The 15,409-nt window shown below is 40.1% G+C and overlaps 2 protein-coding genes across 3 annotated transcripts in view; both read left to right on the top strand.

Moving 5' to 3' along the window:
* The window catches only part of DLG1 (discs large MAGUK scaffold protein 1), a 115,597-nt gene extending 108,665 nt beyond the window's left edge, over positions 1–6,932 (top strand). The window contains exons 20-22 of the mRNA XM_031062795.1: positions 3,177–3,286; positions 3,653–3,744; positions 5,207–6,932. Of these exons, the coding sequence (XP_030918655.1) occupies positions 3,177–3,286; positions 3,653–3,744; positions 5,207–5,313 (309 nt within the window). The 3' untranslated portion in view covers positions 5,314–6,932. The remainder of the gene's footprint in view (positions 1–3,176; positions 3,287–3,652; positions 3,745–5,206) is intronic.
* A 2,452-nt stretch (positions 6,933–9,384) lies between these two features.
* LOC102034476 (melanotransferrin) overlaps positions 9,385–15,409 on the top strand; it is a 19,469-nt gene continuing 13,444 nt past the window's right edge. The window contains exons 1-2 of one of the 2 annotated variants that reach the window (XM_005427988.2): positions 9,385–9,784; positions 12,286–12,440. In XM_005427988.2, coding sequence (XP_005428045.1) covers positions 9,739–9,784; positions 12,286–12,440 — 201 coding nt within the window. In that variant the 5' untranslated portion in view covers positions 9,385–9,738. Of the gene's footprint in view, positions 9,785–12,218; positions 12,441–15,409 lie in introns of those variants that run through there. The other variant, XM_031062793.1, reaches the window with a different exon arrangement.

The following is a 15,409-nucleotide window of genomic DNA, read 5'->3' as shown; positions in this document are numbered from 1 at the left end:
AAAGATTAAATTGTGGAAAAAAAGCAACCATAATGTTGTAAACCCTCTCATTTAAAGAGAATACAGAAGAAATAACTTCAATTATAGGCTAATTAGCCTAGCTCACATACACAGATCATTAACTAATGAAGAGTAGTGCTGGTGCAGTTAATTAATATGAGGATCCTGTTGACATAGACCCATGCAAAAGAAAACTTCAGTAAATGTTATTCTTTGGGCACCTCCTGGTTTTAGCTAATAAATAGAAGAGAGTAAATGTAAAGAATTCAATTTTATAAGTATTTTTTTCTATACCCATATATTTTGAATATTAACCTTACTGTTTCTATCCCAAAGTGATTTGAATGAACTATTTATTGCAAATTCTAATTATTTCTAAAGTATTACTGAATTTGACTTGATCTGTCTGAAAAAAAAAAAGTGGGAAAAGGGAAGTGTATTTCTGAGAATAAGGTGCTTGTCTTAAAGAAAATCATGTGGTGAAAATTTTTTTGCAAATGTTCCATGTTGAGTTGATGTTCTGCTGCTGACTCTGTAGTCCATTTTGACCAAACGGGTGAGTATTGCTATTTCTGGCAACTGAATTTACTGGACGCAAAACCAGGGCAAACACGGTAAGATTCTGTGGGGCAAATGATGTTTTTCTCCTGTCTTTGTCACCATATAGAATGGAACCTGGCCCCATGGGATAGAGTGAGAAAAGGAAAGAAAATAATATTAATTACAGAATTGTTCAAGTAAATGAACAGTATTTTGTATTGGAAGCTGAACAAAGCTGTGAAACAATCATTTGTAGTTAAATGATGAAATTATTGAATAGCTTAGACATTATAAATCTGTTGGCAGTCGCTTTACTTGGTAGCACAAATACAATCCTTCAGTTCCATTCTGGACCTGAAATTGACTCTGTTCTTCTGTCCATCTGTTGGGATTAGTAAGGTACAAAATTGCTATGAATCTTTCATAAATGGACACGAAGAACAAAGTATTAGCACATGTCTCCATGCAGTCAAATCTCTTGCACAGGCACCATGGGACTTTGGGTAGATGCAGCAATTTCTTAGTTGCAACTGACATTGTTTTTCTGGAAACAATGGCCTATCCTTCAGAACTGTAACTTCAAAATCATGACAGGGCTGCAATCTGGTTGATCTGAAACTATTCCCATCCTTGTATTCTTTTCCATCTTGCTGAAAAGATGAGTCTTTTCAGTGGGTTTTATTGCTGGGATACAAAAGATCATTTCCAAGTTATCTGCAGTCAGTTTAGGAGATGACAGAACAGAAGTGACTGCTATTACCCCAAAAGAACCAGAAACAGTATTCCTAAAATAGCCTTCAGTTGTGTTCATTTGCCCATGCTTCCAGCTGATCCCTGTCTCTCTCATTTCCTTACCCACAATGGACACAGCTAAAGATGCTTTCTGATGTTTCTTTTTGTTCAGTTATAGAACTGGCTGCTATGTGGTGCTTCTCAATCAGATGCAGTGCAACTGAGGAACTAAAATATATGAAATATTAATCTAGATGCACTGTGCAAAGAGCAAAGTAGCTTCCCTGGATGAAAACATGCTTGTAGCACAATGTACTTGTGTTTCTTTTCCTTGTCTTTCAAATCTTCACTTGAAAAGAATTTTCATATCCTCTTTCCTTTGGAATCATCAGCAGTTTGCAAATCTCTGTGTCTCGAGGCCACAGTTAATGCACATTCATTGTTGATTTGGAATAAACTGTCATGGTTATACCCCATAAGGTCCAGTACAGGTACTGTGCTGGCTCTCTAGCCCTCCACCCTTTAGCTCCTGGGTTAAATTGTTGGGCCAAACACAGCAAATAGTGTTTTACTTGGTCCTTTTTTCTTTTTCAAATAATGCTCTTAATTATCAGTTCTTGGAGCATGTGCCACATTTAAAGATGTGGACAGATTAGCACATGTAAAATACTCTGCTAGGACATACAGACACCTTTTTAAATGTTACCAGTTGGCATCCAGACCCATGGACTGGATCTGGAAAACAGCTACCATCAGCTGAAAGCAAAGAGACATACATATTGTTCATGTGGGAAGAACACTTCTCTTCAAAAATTCCTGAAGTAAAATTCTGATTTTGTTGGAAAAGAGACCAAATGTAAATGATCCTAGTTATTTCTTCTGCCAGGAAGCAGAAGCATGTCAGTAATTTCAGACATTCTTCCAGTAATGATCTCCCAGGAGTTCAGGAATAGTGTTGTATGATATGAGTAACCTTTGGTTATATGGTACTTGTGGATTTTTATCCTGGCTCACAGATTTCTGCAATGCACATTGGTGTCCTGATAAAGAAAAAGTTTTTCTTTAATGTAGTCACCCAGGAGTGGTTTTCTGTTCCTCTTCCCCTGTACCTTTCTAAAATGACAGTCTGCAAAATTAATCCTATGCTACTCAGAAAGGAAAGAGATAAAAATGTGTGAAGTGGAAATGAGCATATCTTAGATGAAAGGAGCTGAGAACAGGAGGAGCCTTTGAGATGAAGCTGGAAAATTCTTTTTAGTGGGAGAATAGAGAGGGGGAGGAAGGCAGCTTTACCACACTGTCTTCCAGCTGCCCAAGGAATGGTCAAGTTATATTTGTTTCTCAAGAGACGAATGATAAATCAACACAAATAAATTGCGTTCACCATCTCCAATGTGGTATTTTTACTGGCTGGTACCTGGGCGAGGAGAGGGCTTTTCTGCAGTTCCACCTGAATATGGTGGCAGATTTCCCTGCCAGCAGGGGTGGGCACTCCCTCAGGTATGCCAGTTAAGTCATCTGGCTCTTCTCTAAATCACATTTGTGACATGGCCACCTCCCTAAAGCATCCTCAAATTAGTACCAAAACAAAGAAAAATAAAAAATGTTGGTGGTGTGGTTGAAGTCTAGCTGTTCCACTGTACAGTTCTGCATTGCTGATTGGGCTGCAAGCTGTGATGAAGAAAGGAATGAAGGAAGAAGGGTCAGGAACATCTCAAATGATGTGGGATCCAGCAGAGGAGATTGGGGGACCTTGTGCCAAATGGTGAAATCACAGTATCGTTGATGCAAATACTCTCATTTTCTTGGTTTCAGTGGAGACATGTTTTCTCTTCTAAATTATTATGCTATGCTACTTGTAACTTAAACTTTGCTTAGTGCCATTTTCCTTTCTCACTTTTTAGGGTAAACATTGCATTCTTGATGTTTCTGGTAATGCGATCAAAAGGTTGCAGATTGCCCAGCTGTACCCAATCTCCATTTTTATTAAGCCCAAAACAGTGGAAAATATCATGTGAGTAAAAGTAAAGTACCTCAGGCTAAATTGTTTGAGACTGTTGTATTTGAAAAGCCAACTGCAAGTTATATGCAGACAATTGTAATGTTTGTGTTTTAAATAATATTTAACTCCCTGAGTTTAATTTTTAGGGACTTTAAGATGGGGCTTCTTATCCAAACTAAAGTGCTTGAAAACAAATGTCATTGTGTTAAATTCCGTGCAACATAATGCCAGAACAGCTCATTTCCACTACAGTCTTTGCTTGGAGTCTTTGGGGTTTAATCCTTTTATTAGGATTAATATTCAAACAACAGTTTAAAACCTTAAAGACTCCAAGTATTTTGTATTGGTTTAAAAGAGCTATAATATTTGCACTTTCAGGGAAATGAATAAACGCTTAACGGAAGAGCAAGCCAAGAAGACATTTGAGAGAGCCACGAAACTGGAGCAAGAATTTACTGAACACTTCACAGGTGTGTTCTGCTTGTCACTGCTCACTTTCCAGAGCTGAAATTTTATGGCTTGCTGTAAAAGTAGTACTTGCCTAACCACTGAGGTAGTGAGCTTTGTTTTTCAGATGATCTGTGATTACTTGGAGGTATAGAGCCATCTTAGTATCTCTACATTGATTTCACTTTGATCAGTTAATTTAATATAAAAATAAACAAAAATTTACTGGGAGCTTAATTTAGGTTTTGAAAACTCTTAGGACTTTCTGCCATTTTCCAACTTCATCAGCAGGTTCTGTTTCCACAGACTTAAACTTTACACTGCAGTACATGAAAAGCACATCCTACTTCAGCTTTGAGGTTACTGAGGTTTGGAAGAGGTGTGGTTGAACTTAGCTGGAGAGAAGATGCTGAAGCTTATGGCCTATTTGCCTTGCAAAGACATTTCTAATTCTTTCTCGTGCACTGTTGTGTTGTGAACATTATACTTGGCCTATAACAATGGAGCAGCCTCCTCCCACAGGCAGTACAGCACTGAGCTGCAGATGAGGAGAAGGTTTTTAAGAGACAAGAATGGAATGGTAGGATTAAAAGGGATCTAATTTACATGAAAGCAAAGCTCAGAAGCAGCACTACTCTATTAATGCACAGAAGAGTGAGTCTGACCTGCCTCCAAAACTGTCTTTCATGCTAAACTTTACTTCTTGGATTATTGACGCTGAGATTGTGACACTAATTAAAAATAAGTTGCTATCTCACAGTGATTGCTCTTCCAGGCTGAAGTGTTGGTAAGAACAGCTCAAACTTTATCTTCATTTTAACCAGACCATATTTTATTCTGATATGTCAGAACACATCCATATTGGCTCATTTCTAGTTAATTTCTAGCCTTGGCAAAAATACATCAACCAACTCTATAGGAAATGAGTATAGATTGCACTTAAAACTGTATAAGGAAGCATCTTGTCTATAAAACAGGAATCTCTTGTCTGGACAACAAACTCCATGAGTTCCTCCTTTTTTTAGCCAAAAGCAAAGGTAGAGCTGGGTAGACATCTCGAGGTCAGCCTGCCTTGCTGTGCGGCTTCAGGATAGAGCTGAGGAGTTCACCAGCCTGTGAGGACACAGCCCTGCACTGTCTTGCTTTGTGTTAGAAACACAAATGAAAGTTGGGCCAAAAATAATACTGGGGGATGTGAATTGACTCAGACAAATTGGAACATGTAGCTAGGAAAAGGTTGAAAAACCCCTCAGTTGTATGTATATACTTGGTAGGACAGTGGAAGTTCCCTGTCCCCAAGGAAGTGCTTTGTGTGTCCTGCAGTAGCACTCTGTGCTTCAGTCCAGCACTGAAACCAGGAGTGTCCAAGGGTGTCTGTTCCTGCAGCAGTCAGAAATCCTCCTGCCACTCTGAGGGCAAGCAGCAGCCTGGCTCCTGCACGGAACGAGGAGGGATGATTGCTGATTGCCACATTATGTTTTGCAGCTATTGTCCAGGGAGACACTCTGGAAGAAATCTACAACCAAGTGAAACAGATCATAGAGGAACAGTCTGGTCCTTACATCTGGGTTCCAGCAAAGGAAAAATTATGAAAACAGATTTTTATTTTTCATTTTCTAACTGACATCACCTACTACATCTGACGACTCTTAAGCCCTTCCAGTGGAGCCTGCCTCTAGTTCTTTCCAGCGTGGTTCATACCCTAACCATCACATTCTGCAGTTCCCATAATGCTTTACATTTGGTGTCTCTCTTAGTTTAAATAATTTGTATTATTGTGTGTTGTTGGTTTGCCATTTTTCGAACATGACAGTGGAATGGCCTGACCAGCTATTAGTTTAGGGTGGGGGTGGGAGGGAATTGCTGGGTAAAATTCCTTAATGTTTAAGGGAAAGTAACTTTCAAAGATTTTTCAAAAAAGCTTTATAGACATTCTTTTAAAATTTCATAACAATTGAAAGAAAAGTATTCAAGGAAGTTGTAAATTATGAGTAACTTTGCACGCTTAACTTTAATAGCATGGTTTGGTCAGGGCAATCAATTTCAGGTTTTATTTTCTGAGTTCAATCCTATTGTCACGGTATCTTTTTTTCTTTCCAGGCAGTTAGAAAGAAACTTTTAAATTTTGAGTTAGCATTTTCATTAAGTCCCATTACTACTCCTAAAGGGATATTCATTTTCATAATTTCATACGTATATTCTTATAATCTATTTTTTCATTTTTTGCCAATAAAATTGCTAGGGACAAAGATGTGTAATGTTTTTAATCTTCCTCATGAAACACTATTTATAGTGTGTTGCAGAAATTCTTTATAGATAATGGTCATCACACTTTTTGAGCCTAAAAATATGTTTAGGTGCTAGGAAACCTTGTATTTTTCAGAGGAATGCCAAATTTGCATTGGCAGTAATTCAGAAAACAGCTGCAGAGATGGTCATTAGGGCAATGAGAGAATGATTCATAGCCTAAAAATGTGTGTGTTCTTAGGGGTCAGATTTTAATGACTATTTTACCCACAATAACTGCCTATTTTGTTATAATAAATATATATATATTAAACTTTCTTTAACTAAACTCTGTAACTATGGGAATTATTTTCTTTACATAGTTGCGCACACGTATAAATATATATATATAAAATATATATTTTTCTTTTACCACCTACTCCTAGCTTTTTGTTTTGAATAAAAATAAAAAACCAAATTAGAATTTACCTTCCTTAATCACGGAAAAATCAAATGGGCTGTGATGGCTGGGCATGAAGTCCAGGGAATATTAGTACAAGAAAAAAATACATGCAAGTTCTCCTCTTTTCTACGCAATTCCGGGTGTTTGTCTTCCCCGTCCCCTTTGTAATATGCATGTCTTAACCAAAGGGAGAATTCAGAGCCAACAATATATTTTTTTTCTGTACGTGTTCGTCTCGGATTGCACAGGCACAAGATCTTCCATTTGCAATGCACAAACTTCTGTGCTGAATGTTATGAATACGTTGTACCAAAACCTTCAATAATGAAATTCTTGAATTCCCATATTATTTGGTACCTGCCATTGCTTGTTTGCAACTGATTGTTTTTTAGAGGGATGTACTTATGGCAGTCATGGGGCAGTCACACAACCAAATCAGCCTTGGTTTGTAAAGAATTATCAACACTATCCATTCCATTTGTTAGAAAGAGGAGAACAGCTAATAAACTTTATTGTACAATATATTTGTCAAGTGTGTTTTTAATTATGATAAATACAAGCGTTGTAGCACTTTAGAATAATTGACCAAGACTGTAAACAAAAATCAGGTGTTAGAGAAACATTGGTGGCCACACCGGGGCTACTGAAGTTACTGCATTAAAATCAGATTTAAACTTATGACGCAATTATTGCTGATGTTACATGGGATGCTAGTGCAGCTTACAGGATAGTTAAAGCTGCTGGTGCATGCCCCAGCAGAGTTTCTGGTTTTCAAGATCTGGGAAATCAGGTGTGCTGCCTTTCTGTGAATTCCTGCCCATGAAAGTGCGTGGTGTACTGGATTAATGATGCAGCTTTTGATAAATAATGTCATAAATTTTTAAGGCAACTAGAAGTGTACTGTTGTCTCCTTCTTTGAAAGTGACTGATTGTTTGAGGTGTCTTCTGAGACATCTTAAAAGAGTTAATCTAAAAAAGTCCCAGAAGGATATGAATCTTTATCAAGTCTGCAAATACATCTGAGATCTCTGTATTGTGTACCCTTCTTTTCACCTCTTTTTTTAACCCATCAGAAAGAGCCTGTTTAGCTGAGGAGGTCTGTGAGGAATTGCTGTTTCATATGTTGAAGTGTCTGAGTAGCTTTGCCCCCAGGCACTTGTCCTATAGTAGCCAGGTGTCACCAAACACTCCACTCTGACTGAAGTCCACAGCAGTTACCTTGCACAGTTGTCATGAGGGAGTGAAAACAAGTCTTGGATCAAGAAATCCCACAGGACTCTGGAGTATTTGCTTTGCATTTTTAGTTTTGTTTGTTTCCAATGTTACCTTTGAACACTGGCAGAAAAGTTGATTCTGAGAGCCCTGGTACTCCTTGTTGTCCTATCTTGTGTAATTGGTAGGGTTTTGTACTAAGATTTTCTCTGGGTCTCATTTTTCCAGCATCAGGTGCTAATATATCTTTTGATTCTTCGGTGCACTTTTCTGTATTTTAGAGTTATGTTTTGCAATACGTGTATTTTGCTAAAGGCTTCTAATTTAACAACTAGAGTAATTAGGAAATCCAGGTGGCATTACACTGATGTATTACCACTCTTGCTGGCCCAGTGAAGGCATAGTGGGCTTTCTTCTTGCCTGATAACCCAACTATTTGTAATTGCTATACAGACACATGCTTGATGAAGTATTTGTTACCCTCTATTATTATTGTAAGTTATATTATTTTTTGCTGAATTGTGCTGAAAACTAGGTTAAGAAATTTAATATCTCCTTAAAGCACAGATACTCAGAGTTAAGAATGAAATAGGAAAATTATCTAAATTCTGGCAAACTGTGCTCGTGTGGTTGAGGGGACTGTGTTTAGAACAGATCTCCTGTGTAAAAAGGCTGCTCCTCTGCCTTCTGAACCATTCCCATAGAGGATCCACAGGAGAGCCCTGGGACCAGACTCATGTTTTACTAATCCTGCCCTTGCAGTCTTAAGCAACTGATACTAGGACTGTCGGTCTTGTCATCTGTATATAAATGTAAGCCCTACTGCAAACATCAGGGAGAGAGGGCTTCAGATGTTAATCTGGCCAGTAGGAAGGGCACAGGAAGGATCTGAGCAATGGGTCCTTGAGAACATTTGGAAATACTCCAGTGGTATTGGGTTATTCTTTAACACTTAAGACAACAAAGGGACGATTAATTCCAGATTGTCTAAGGAGCCAAGAATCAGAGTTCAGCCGTAAGGTTTTGTTTGGGAAGAAAGTCTGGAGGGATCATTTTATACTCTTTTTAAATTCTAAACTTGAAATACCAATTAATTGACTCAGCTGTTGTCTTACAGGTGCTAGTGAGAGTTAGAGCTAGCATCCTGCCCACCTGCAGTCAGGTAGGTGATGAGTGCTGGAGGATCCTGCCACACTCCCAGCCATACAGGCTGGGGGGGATGCACAGAGCTGAGTGGCTCATGCCCTCCCTGGGTGTGAGGACTCACACCACACAGCCCTTCTGTTTCTGAGCAGCTTTTATCTAAACAAAGTGTTACATGCAGCTGCAGTTCATTGAATAATAAAAAATTAATAAAAGGGCAGCACAAATGAGGGTTGCTCTGTGAAGGTTACACTAAAATTCACAGCAGCTTTTAACAGATCTACTGTCAGCAGTTTTGATTTTCTGAGAGAGAATCCTTCCTGGGCCTTTTCTTAAACCTTAAAATAAGTCAGAATTATTCAGCTGTTTTATAGCAATTGCTATTAAATTTCAGGAGATGTGCACTTAGCATGTGCTGTACCACCTGTAGAGTGTACAGGCTTTGCTGTTGTAAGAGCCTGGGCTTCTGATGATGGCTTTAAGCAATTTGTGACAATGCTGAGAATGTGGCATCAAGTAACTGTCTACTCTGCCAGATAAACTGCTCACCTTGAATCTCCTCCTGCTCTCTGAGCCCCAGCTATAGGGAATGCACGGATCTCAGTGAGGATGTGGTTCAACAGCCCTGCCCCACCCCTGTGTGCCGGTGTGAAGCCGTTTATTGAATGAACTCTGTGGGTGGTGCCAAGGCAGTAGCGACCTCATTGGTGCCTCAGATATGTTGCAATTTCTAGGTCTGATGTTTTTTTCCAAGTGTACAGGCAGTGTGAGGAGAGGAATGCTTTCTTTTCCTGTGGTTATTACGAGGTGACGCCTGCCGAGGTGAGCAGGGCTTGTTGTTGAACAGAGTGCATCAGCAAGTGGATGCAGCTGATTTTCACCTAAGACCAGGCTGGAGAGAGCACTCTTGCAGGAGCCTTGATCTCTGGGAGTTCTGAAGGCTGAAAAAATCGCAGATCACAAAATTTTCACCATGAAGAGCTCCAGAAGTGTTTTCTATCTTCTCTTCTTTCATGCTGGTAAGTGTCCTCCAAAAGCTTTTGCTGTGCCATGGGAACTCTGTGTGATGCGAGAGAGCAGAAGGAAATTAGAACCACTTCAGAGCCAATCTCATATGGCCAGGAAAATAAACAGAAGGAAGTGATAGAAAAGCAGAGAAAAGGCTGTATTGAACACCATGTATATATCTTGACTCATTGGTGTCAAATGTTGTGTTTCCCCAGCACTGAATCAATTTCTTGTTGAGTGGTGTCTGTTTTTCACAATAATGAGTAGTTCTATGACACTTACTTTGTAAAAATAGAAATAATTACTTTATTTCACTTCTCATGCTCTGTGCAATGTGTTGGCTTTTTCCTGTCACTCCCAAATTGTATTGGTGAGTGCTTTCAATTTCACCAGAGGTGTAGGCACTGTTTCTGAAGCACTCTTCAGTTCTTCAGAAAACAAATGATCCTAGTTAATTTTTTCCCCATTTTTTTCTGTTGAAAGCTCTTGATACTGTAGTAGTAGCTGTATAAATAGCCATTTGATGTTGCACAATGTAGTACCATTACTTTGAGGAGTTATTGGGATGTTTGTCAGTGGTAGTTATGGCTCTATTAGGATTCTGAGCATGTTTCAATTGGAAGTTGCCAGCTTCTGTCATTTTAAGCTTTATATGTATATCTACCAATATACAGAAGAGCCAAAATTGAGAATAAACTTGGGCTCAGACACTGACCTGATGTTTTAAGCTGGTTTTCTTTGGCAGTAGGAAGAGAGGCTAACTGCAGGCCTTTTTTGTGCTCAAGTCTATTTCAGATGGGCTAACTTGTAAGGAAGGAGCTAGGATATTGCCCAGATCTGACTTTCCTCTAACAACAAAATTCAACAATTTGGAAAGTGACCAATAAAGCCTTGGTTTTGATGAGTGAGAAAAAACCAGTGAATTCATGCTGTTTCACTATTTTGGCTGAAATATAGAGCTAAAAGGACTTTATGTTTCAGGTGTATGGCTGATGATTTTTTCGTACTTTTATGCTTTACCCCCTGTGTGTCTGTATGTAAAATCAGAATGCTGAGCCTGAAAAATGGCACTTAGCATACATGCACACTGAGAGGCTGAGTCCACACTTTAATTTCTTTTTGCTTATGTTTATAAAAAGAAAACCCCAAAATGAAAACCAGGATTTTTCTTCCACTCCCAAGGAATTAATTATGAAAATTTTACCCCGACAGATGAGGTAGTACAAGCATTAAGTTTTTGTGAGGTGTATTTTTACCATGACCTGTTGTAGCTTTCTCCCAACCCTCTTGGTTCTCAGAATTCCTGCAGCTCAGAGGTGGGCAGTTGTTTCTCCCTTTGCTGGCATATGCTGCCACGAAAACTTCCTGTAAGCTTTCCAAGTCTGACTTAGTATTTGTTGACAGCAGTAGATTTGGCTGTGTGTCACAGAGGAGCAGCAAGCCAAACCCAGTGTTTTACTGTTGGATCTTTAGGCATCAACAGCCTTGTTTAGTCTGCAGCCAGGAAGTCAGAAGATGTGCAGGGAGCACTGTCGGGCACTGGCGGAGTCATTTTTAGCTTGCACAGTCAGATGTGGCATCTCAGCTCCGTGGCACTGGGGGGGAAGTAGAGGGCCACTTGGAGGTATTAGAAAACCACATGATAAATGGTTTACAGCAGACTCCAGCTTAAAAATGGAAATTGTAGACAAGCAGTGGAATATTGTGTCCGTGCTGACGAAAATGACCGGGCCTGTTTGTCCCACGCCTGCGTTTCCATTTCACCGCACTGTCTGTGCACGGTGACCTCTCCCCACAAAAGCAACCAAGTGTTTGTAGCTTTGGCACTTAGGAGGGTGAGGTTTGGGGCTGCTGAAAGGCACCTTTCTTTGCTAATTAATGGAAATCTCCACTACTCAACTTCAGTCTTCTCATTCATGGCTCTGCCCTCCCCTTTTCCTGACTGTGGTTATGATCTCTTATGAAAGACTGTTTTGAAGGGCCAAGTTTACTTTTCTAGTGTTCATAACAAGCCTAGTGGCAAGGCTTTTGAGCACCTAAGGTTGCTTTTTTAATGCAGACCAATAAGGGCTGATGCAGGACTCCAGATACTAACTAGCAATACTCAAGACCTGAGTTGTCTTTGGACAGTCCCTTTGGTTTTGTAGCATGTCATTTTAAGTAATAGTTTCACATGGTTTTAATTTGGTAACGATGGTGTATTCTACAAGGTGTTTAAAATAGTCTGGATGCCCTGACCTATTCCATGGTACCTGTATTTCTTATGTCAGAAACAAATGCCACTGGATTTCAGTATCTGAGTCTAATCTTGTGGTCAGTCCAAAAAAATTTCAGTATTCATGTTAATTGGAATGAAAGTGGGAATCACCTCTAAGCACTCACAGTGAATTGAGCCCTGATTTTTTTCTGTTTGGGGGGAAAAGCAGAATGAACGTTTGTCTCTACATGGTAAGCTCTGTTACAAAAGCTCAGATGGGTTTTGTGATATTTTCTCTTGGTGCTGTGTTTGCAGCTCTCGGCCTGGAGCGAGTCCGGTGGTGCACGGTGTCTGAACCAGAACTTTCCAAGTGTAATGACATGAGCAAGGCCTTCAGTGAGGCTGGCATCCTTCCCCCTCTGGAGTGTACAGCAGGGGAGTCAGCTGCTAACTGTACCCAGATGATCAAGGTGAGCTGTGAGTGACACCAGTGTCATTAGTTTAATTTCTTCATGTGCCTAATAATAATCCCTGGCAAGGTGCACTGTTCTGTGGTGAGCATGTGGCCTTCCAGGCAGCTGAGCCTCTGCTTCCTGGCATTCATGGCTCTGACAAATCAAGGCATATCTTTTTTTAAAAAAGCACAGAAGCATACATATGAACTAGAATGTCAGAATGACCCCATGTCATCTGTTTGGCTGCTCACGTATGGCCAGTCATTAGGAACACAGCTAAGGTCTTAAATATTTCCTCCCAAATAGTAATCTTTGATTTGGGAATTGTGTCAGATTTATTTAGCAGATATTTAAGAAGGGATGGAGCTACAAGATGCAGACAGTAGTTAAAGCTGTGCTGCTTAGCCTCTAAGTAGATTGTATTTCGATTAACTCTGGATCAAACTCCCATTTCAGGGTCCTGTTATGGAAATTGCTGTATAAACAGATGAGCTGAGTGTAATCAAATCAAATCTCCCAATACTGAGTACAAGAGAAAGGCAAAGCAGCAAGTGGGGTGAGCAAAGGGCAGACCTCTGTATTAAGCTGTATTAATTCAGCTGCCCAGAGTGTGCTCAGCTTTCAAAAAGAGTGTGCCTCTGGGGAAGGCTTTAAAGACTGTGAACATGTGAATTTGCAAAATGATGTATGCAAAATAATTCCCTCCTTTGGAGGGGGTAGGAGGTAAAAAGTGGATGTTGGAAGAAGTGTGGAGGCAGGTAATCATGGTTGTCATCACTGGCAGGGTGTGGGGGAAGGGAAGGCTGGCTGTGCTAAGAATGTTCTTTGTAGATATGCCCAGGAACCAGGTTCCTGTGGGGATGCAGCCTGTCAAGGACAAGAGGTTCAGAGAAAGGAAAGGAGATCTGAAAGAACAGTTTGAAGGGAGAAGAGGCTGATGATTATGTGGCTAGGAAGAAAGGAATGGATTTCAAGAACCGATATCTTGTAATTTTTGTCAATGAAGCAGAATGGTTGTCTGACTCCTCAGACTGCCTCATTGCCTCTTGATAAATACTGTTCCTGAGCCAGGGTGTCAGACTGTATTGAAGAATGCTGAGAGCAGATACTGATATAGATATGGATCTCACCTTGGGAATAGACAGGGCATTCTAATGTCAGATCTTCCCCAAACCACTTGGCTGATTGCTGCATTGCACAGAGGGAGCTGTTAGATTCTGCAAAGCAGATTATATAAAGGGCTGATGAGTGTCTGATTCTGAAATACAGAGCTCACAGAATTGCATTTGCAAGCCATTGGAAATAGCAGGCAGGCAGACAGCATGAGTAAGTTGCTTTCTGATAAAATGAATTTTCACTGTAAGGCTTCAGACAAGACTTTGTCCTTTAGATCTCCTTTTTGCTTTTTTCCCCTTGTGCTAATAATCTACTAAATATTCAAGCTGGCCTACTCTGTGTAGGACTGTGTGGAATCCCTGAATTGGAATCTGCACTGAACTCTGATCCTTGAGGCCAAGAAGGGAGCAGGACACAGTGGCTGAGGGGGCAGATGCTGTTTTGTAACACTGCATAACTTGGACTTAGACCGGTGTATGTGTTAGCACATGGGTAAAGGAAAAACCCTTTGTGATTGAAGGTGTGTAAAAATTAGGAAATACCTAAATATTTAACTAGGGAACCTGACAATATTTAATGTGAGCTGATTTTCAGCAGGTCGTTAAAACACTTATGTAGGTAATTCTCAAATGTTGTGACACACATAAATAAACTTCCTCTGAAAATAAAGAAGAGAGGATTACCATCACATGTATACTTACTAAAAAATTGTAGGTGAGTCTCATGCTTTTGCTAAATTTATTGGCAAATGCTTGCTGAAAAAAAATGCCCATGCTGCTGTTGATATGTCACCTCAGCAATAATTGTGTGTTATTTAAAGGAGAGATCTGTAGCCTGAAAACTACTTCATGTTATAAACAATAGACCTTTATTGTCTTGTGCTATTTTTACAAAAGCTATTTATCAGAGACTCTGTGTCTAAACTGAGCTCAAAGTTTCTGCTTTGCAGTCAGAAAAGTGCTATTTCCTATGAAATTATGGCCATATAACATACCTCTTGGTTTCTGAGGGCAGCACTTTCCATTTATCTGCTCTACTTTTGGTCCACCACCAATTCTAGAAGCTCATTTTGTTCTCCCTGAGGGTAAGAGCCCTCTAACTCCCACCTCCTCTCCTGTCATGTCCCTCCTAAACCACAGGTTGTATTTGATTCCTACACTGTCCTGTGCTCTGACCCTCACCAGGGGAATATCACATCTAGTTATTCAGAAGGATTTTGTTTGTTCTTTAAGATACAAATATCTCCCAACCCCAAGCCCACTTCAGGTTCCTTTGGATTTGTTCAGCTCTCATTCATGAGAAGCAGCTCTCAGGACATCTATTGTTTCAGCTGATAAATGAATATCATCTTTTCTCTCCTTCAAGCCAAACAAGTAAAAGATTTCAAATTACATGGCAACTTTAAATCTGGTTTACATATCAACATTGACATATTACCTGTGCTCTCACACAATGCCTTAAAAAATGTTCAAGTTTTTTATGTGGTTCAGCCTGTGGGAAGCTGCTGTGGTGTGCTAGGCAGTGCCAGCCCTGCCCTGCCCATGCTTTGCAAGCTCCCAAGGCATGGAGAAACTAAATGACCTCCTCCAGGGCCAAAACAGAGGTTAAGCAAACTGATAAGAAACATGGAATTAGCTTAGAAATGCAAAATGTCACCCTGCTGATTATTTTCCCAGCAGTATCTTGTCTGGGTGTGAAATGGCCTCTCGTGGCTCCCATAGGCTCAGTACCCAGAGGGAGCTGACTGTGCTGCCAGGGGTGTGTGCAGCAGTTCTGCTGGCCCTGCTGCTGGATACCCCATCCTGTGCCCTCCAGAGCATCCTGCAGCTGTAGCAGCATCCCAGCAAGCTTGGTGTTACAGTCACCAG

This window comes from Geospiza fortis, unplaced genomic scaffold (genome assembly GCF_000277835.1).
Source record: "Geospiza fortis unplaced genomic scaffold, GeoFor_1.0 scaffold19, whole genome shotgun sequence".
In the NCBI taxonomy this organism is placed as follows: domain Eukaryota; kingdom Metazoa; phylum Chordata; class Aves; order Passeriformes; family Thraupidae; genus Geospiza; species Geospiza fortis.
This window is presented reverse-complemented; position numbering and strand designations above follow the sequence as displayed.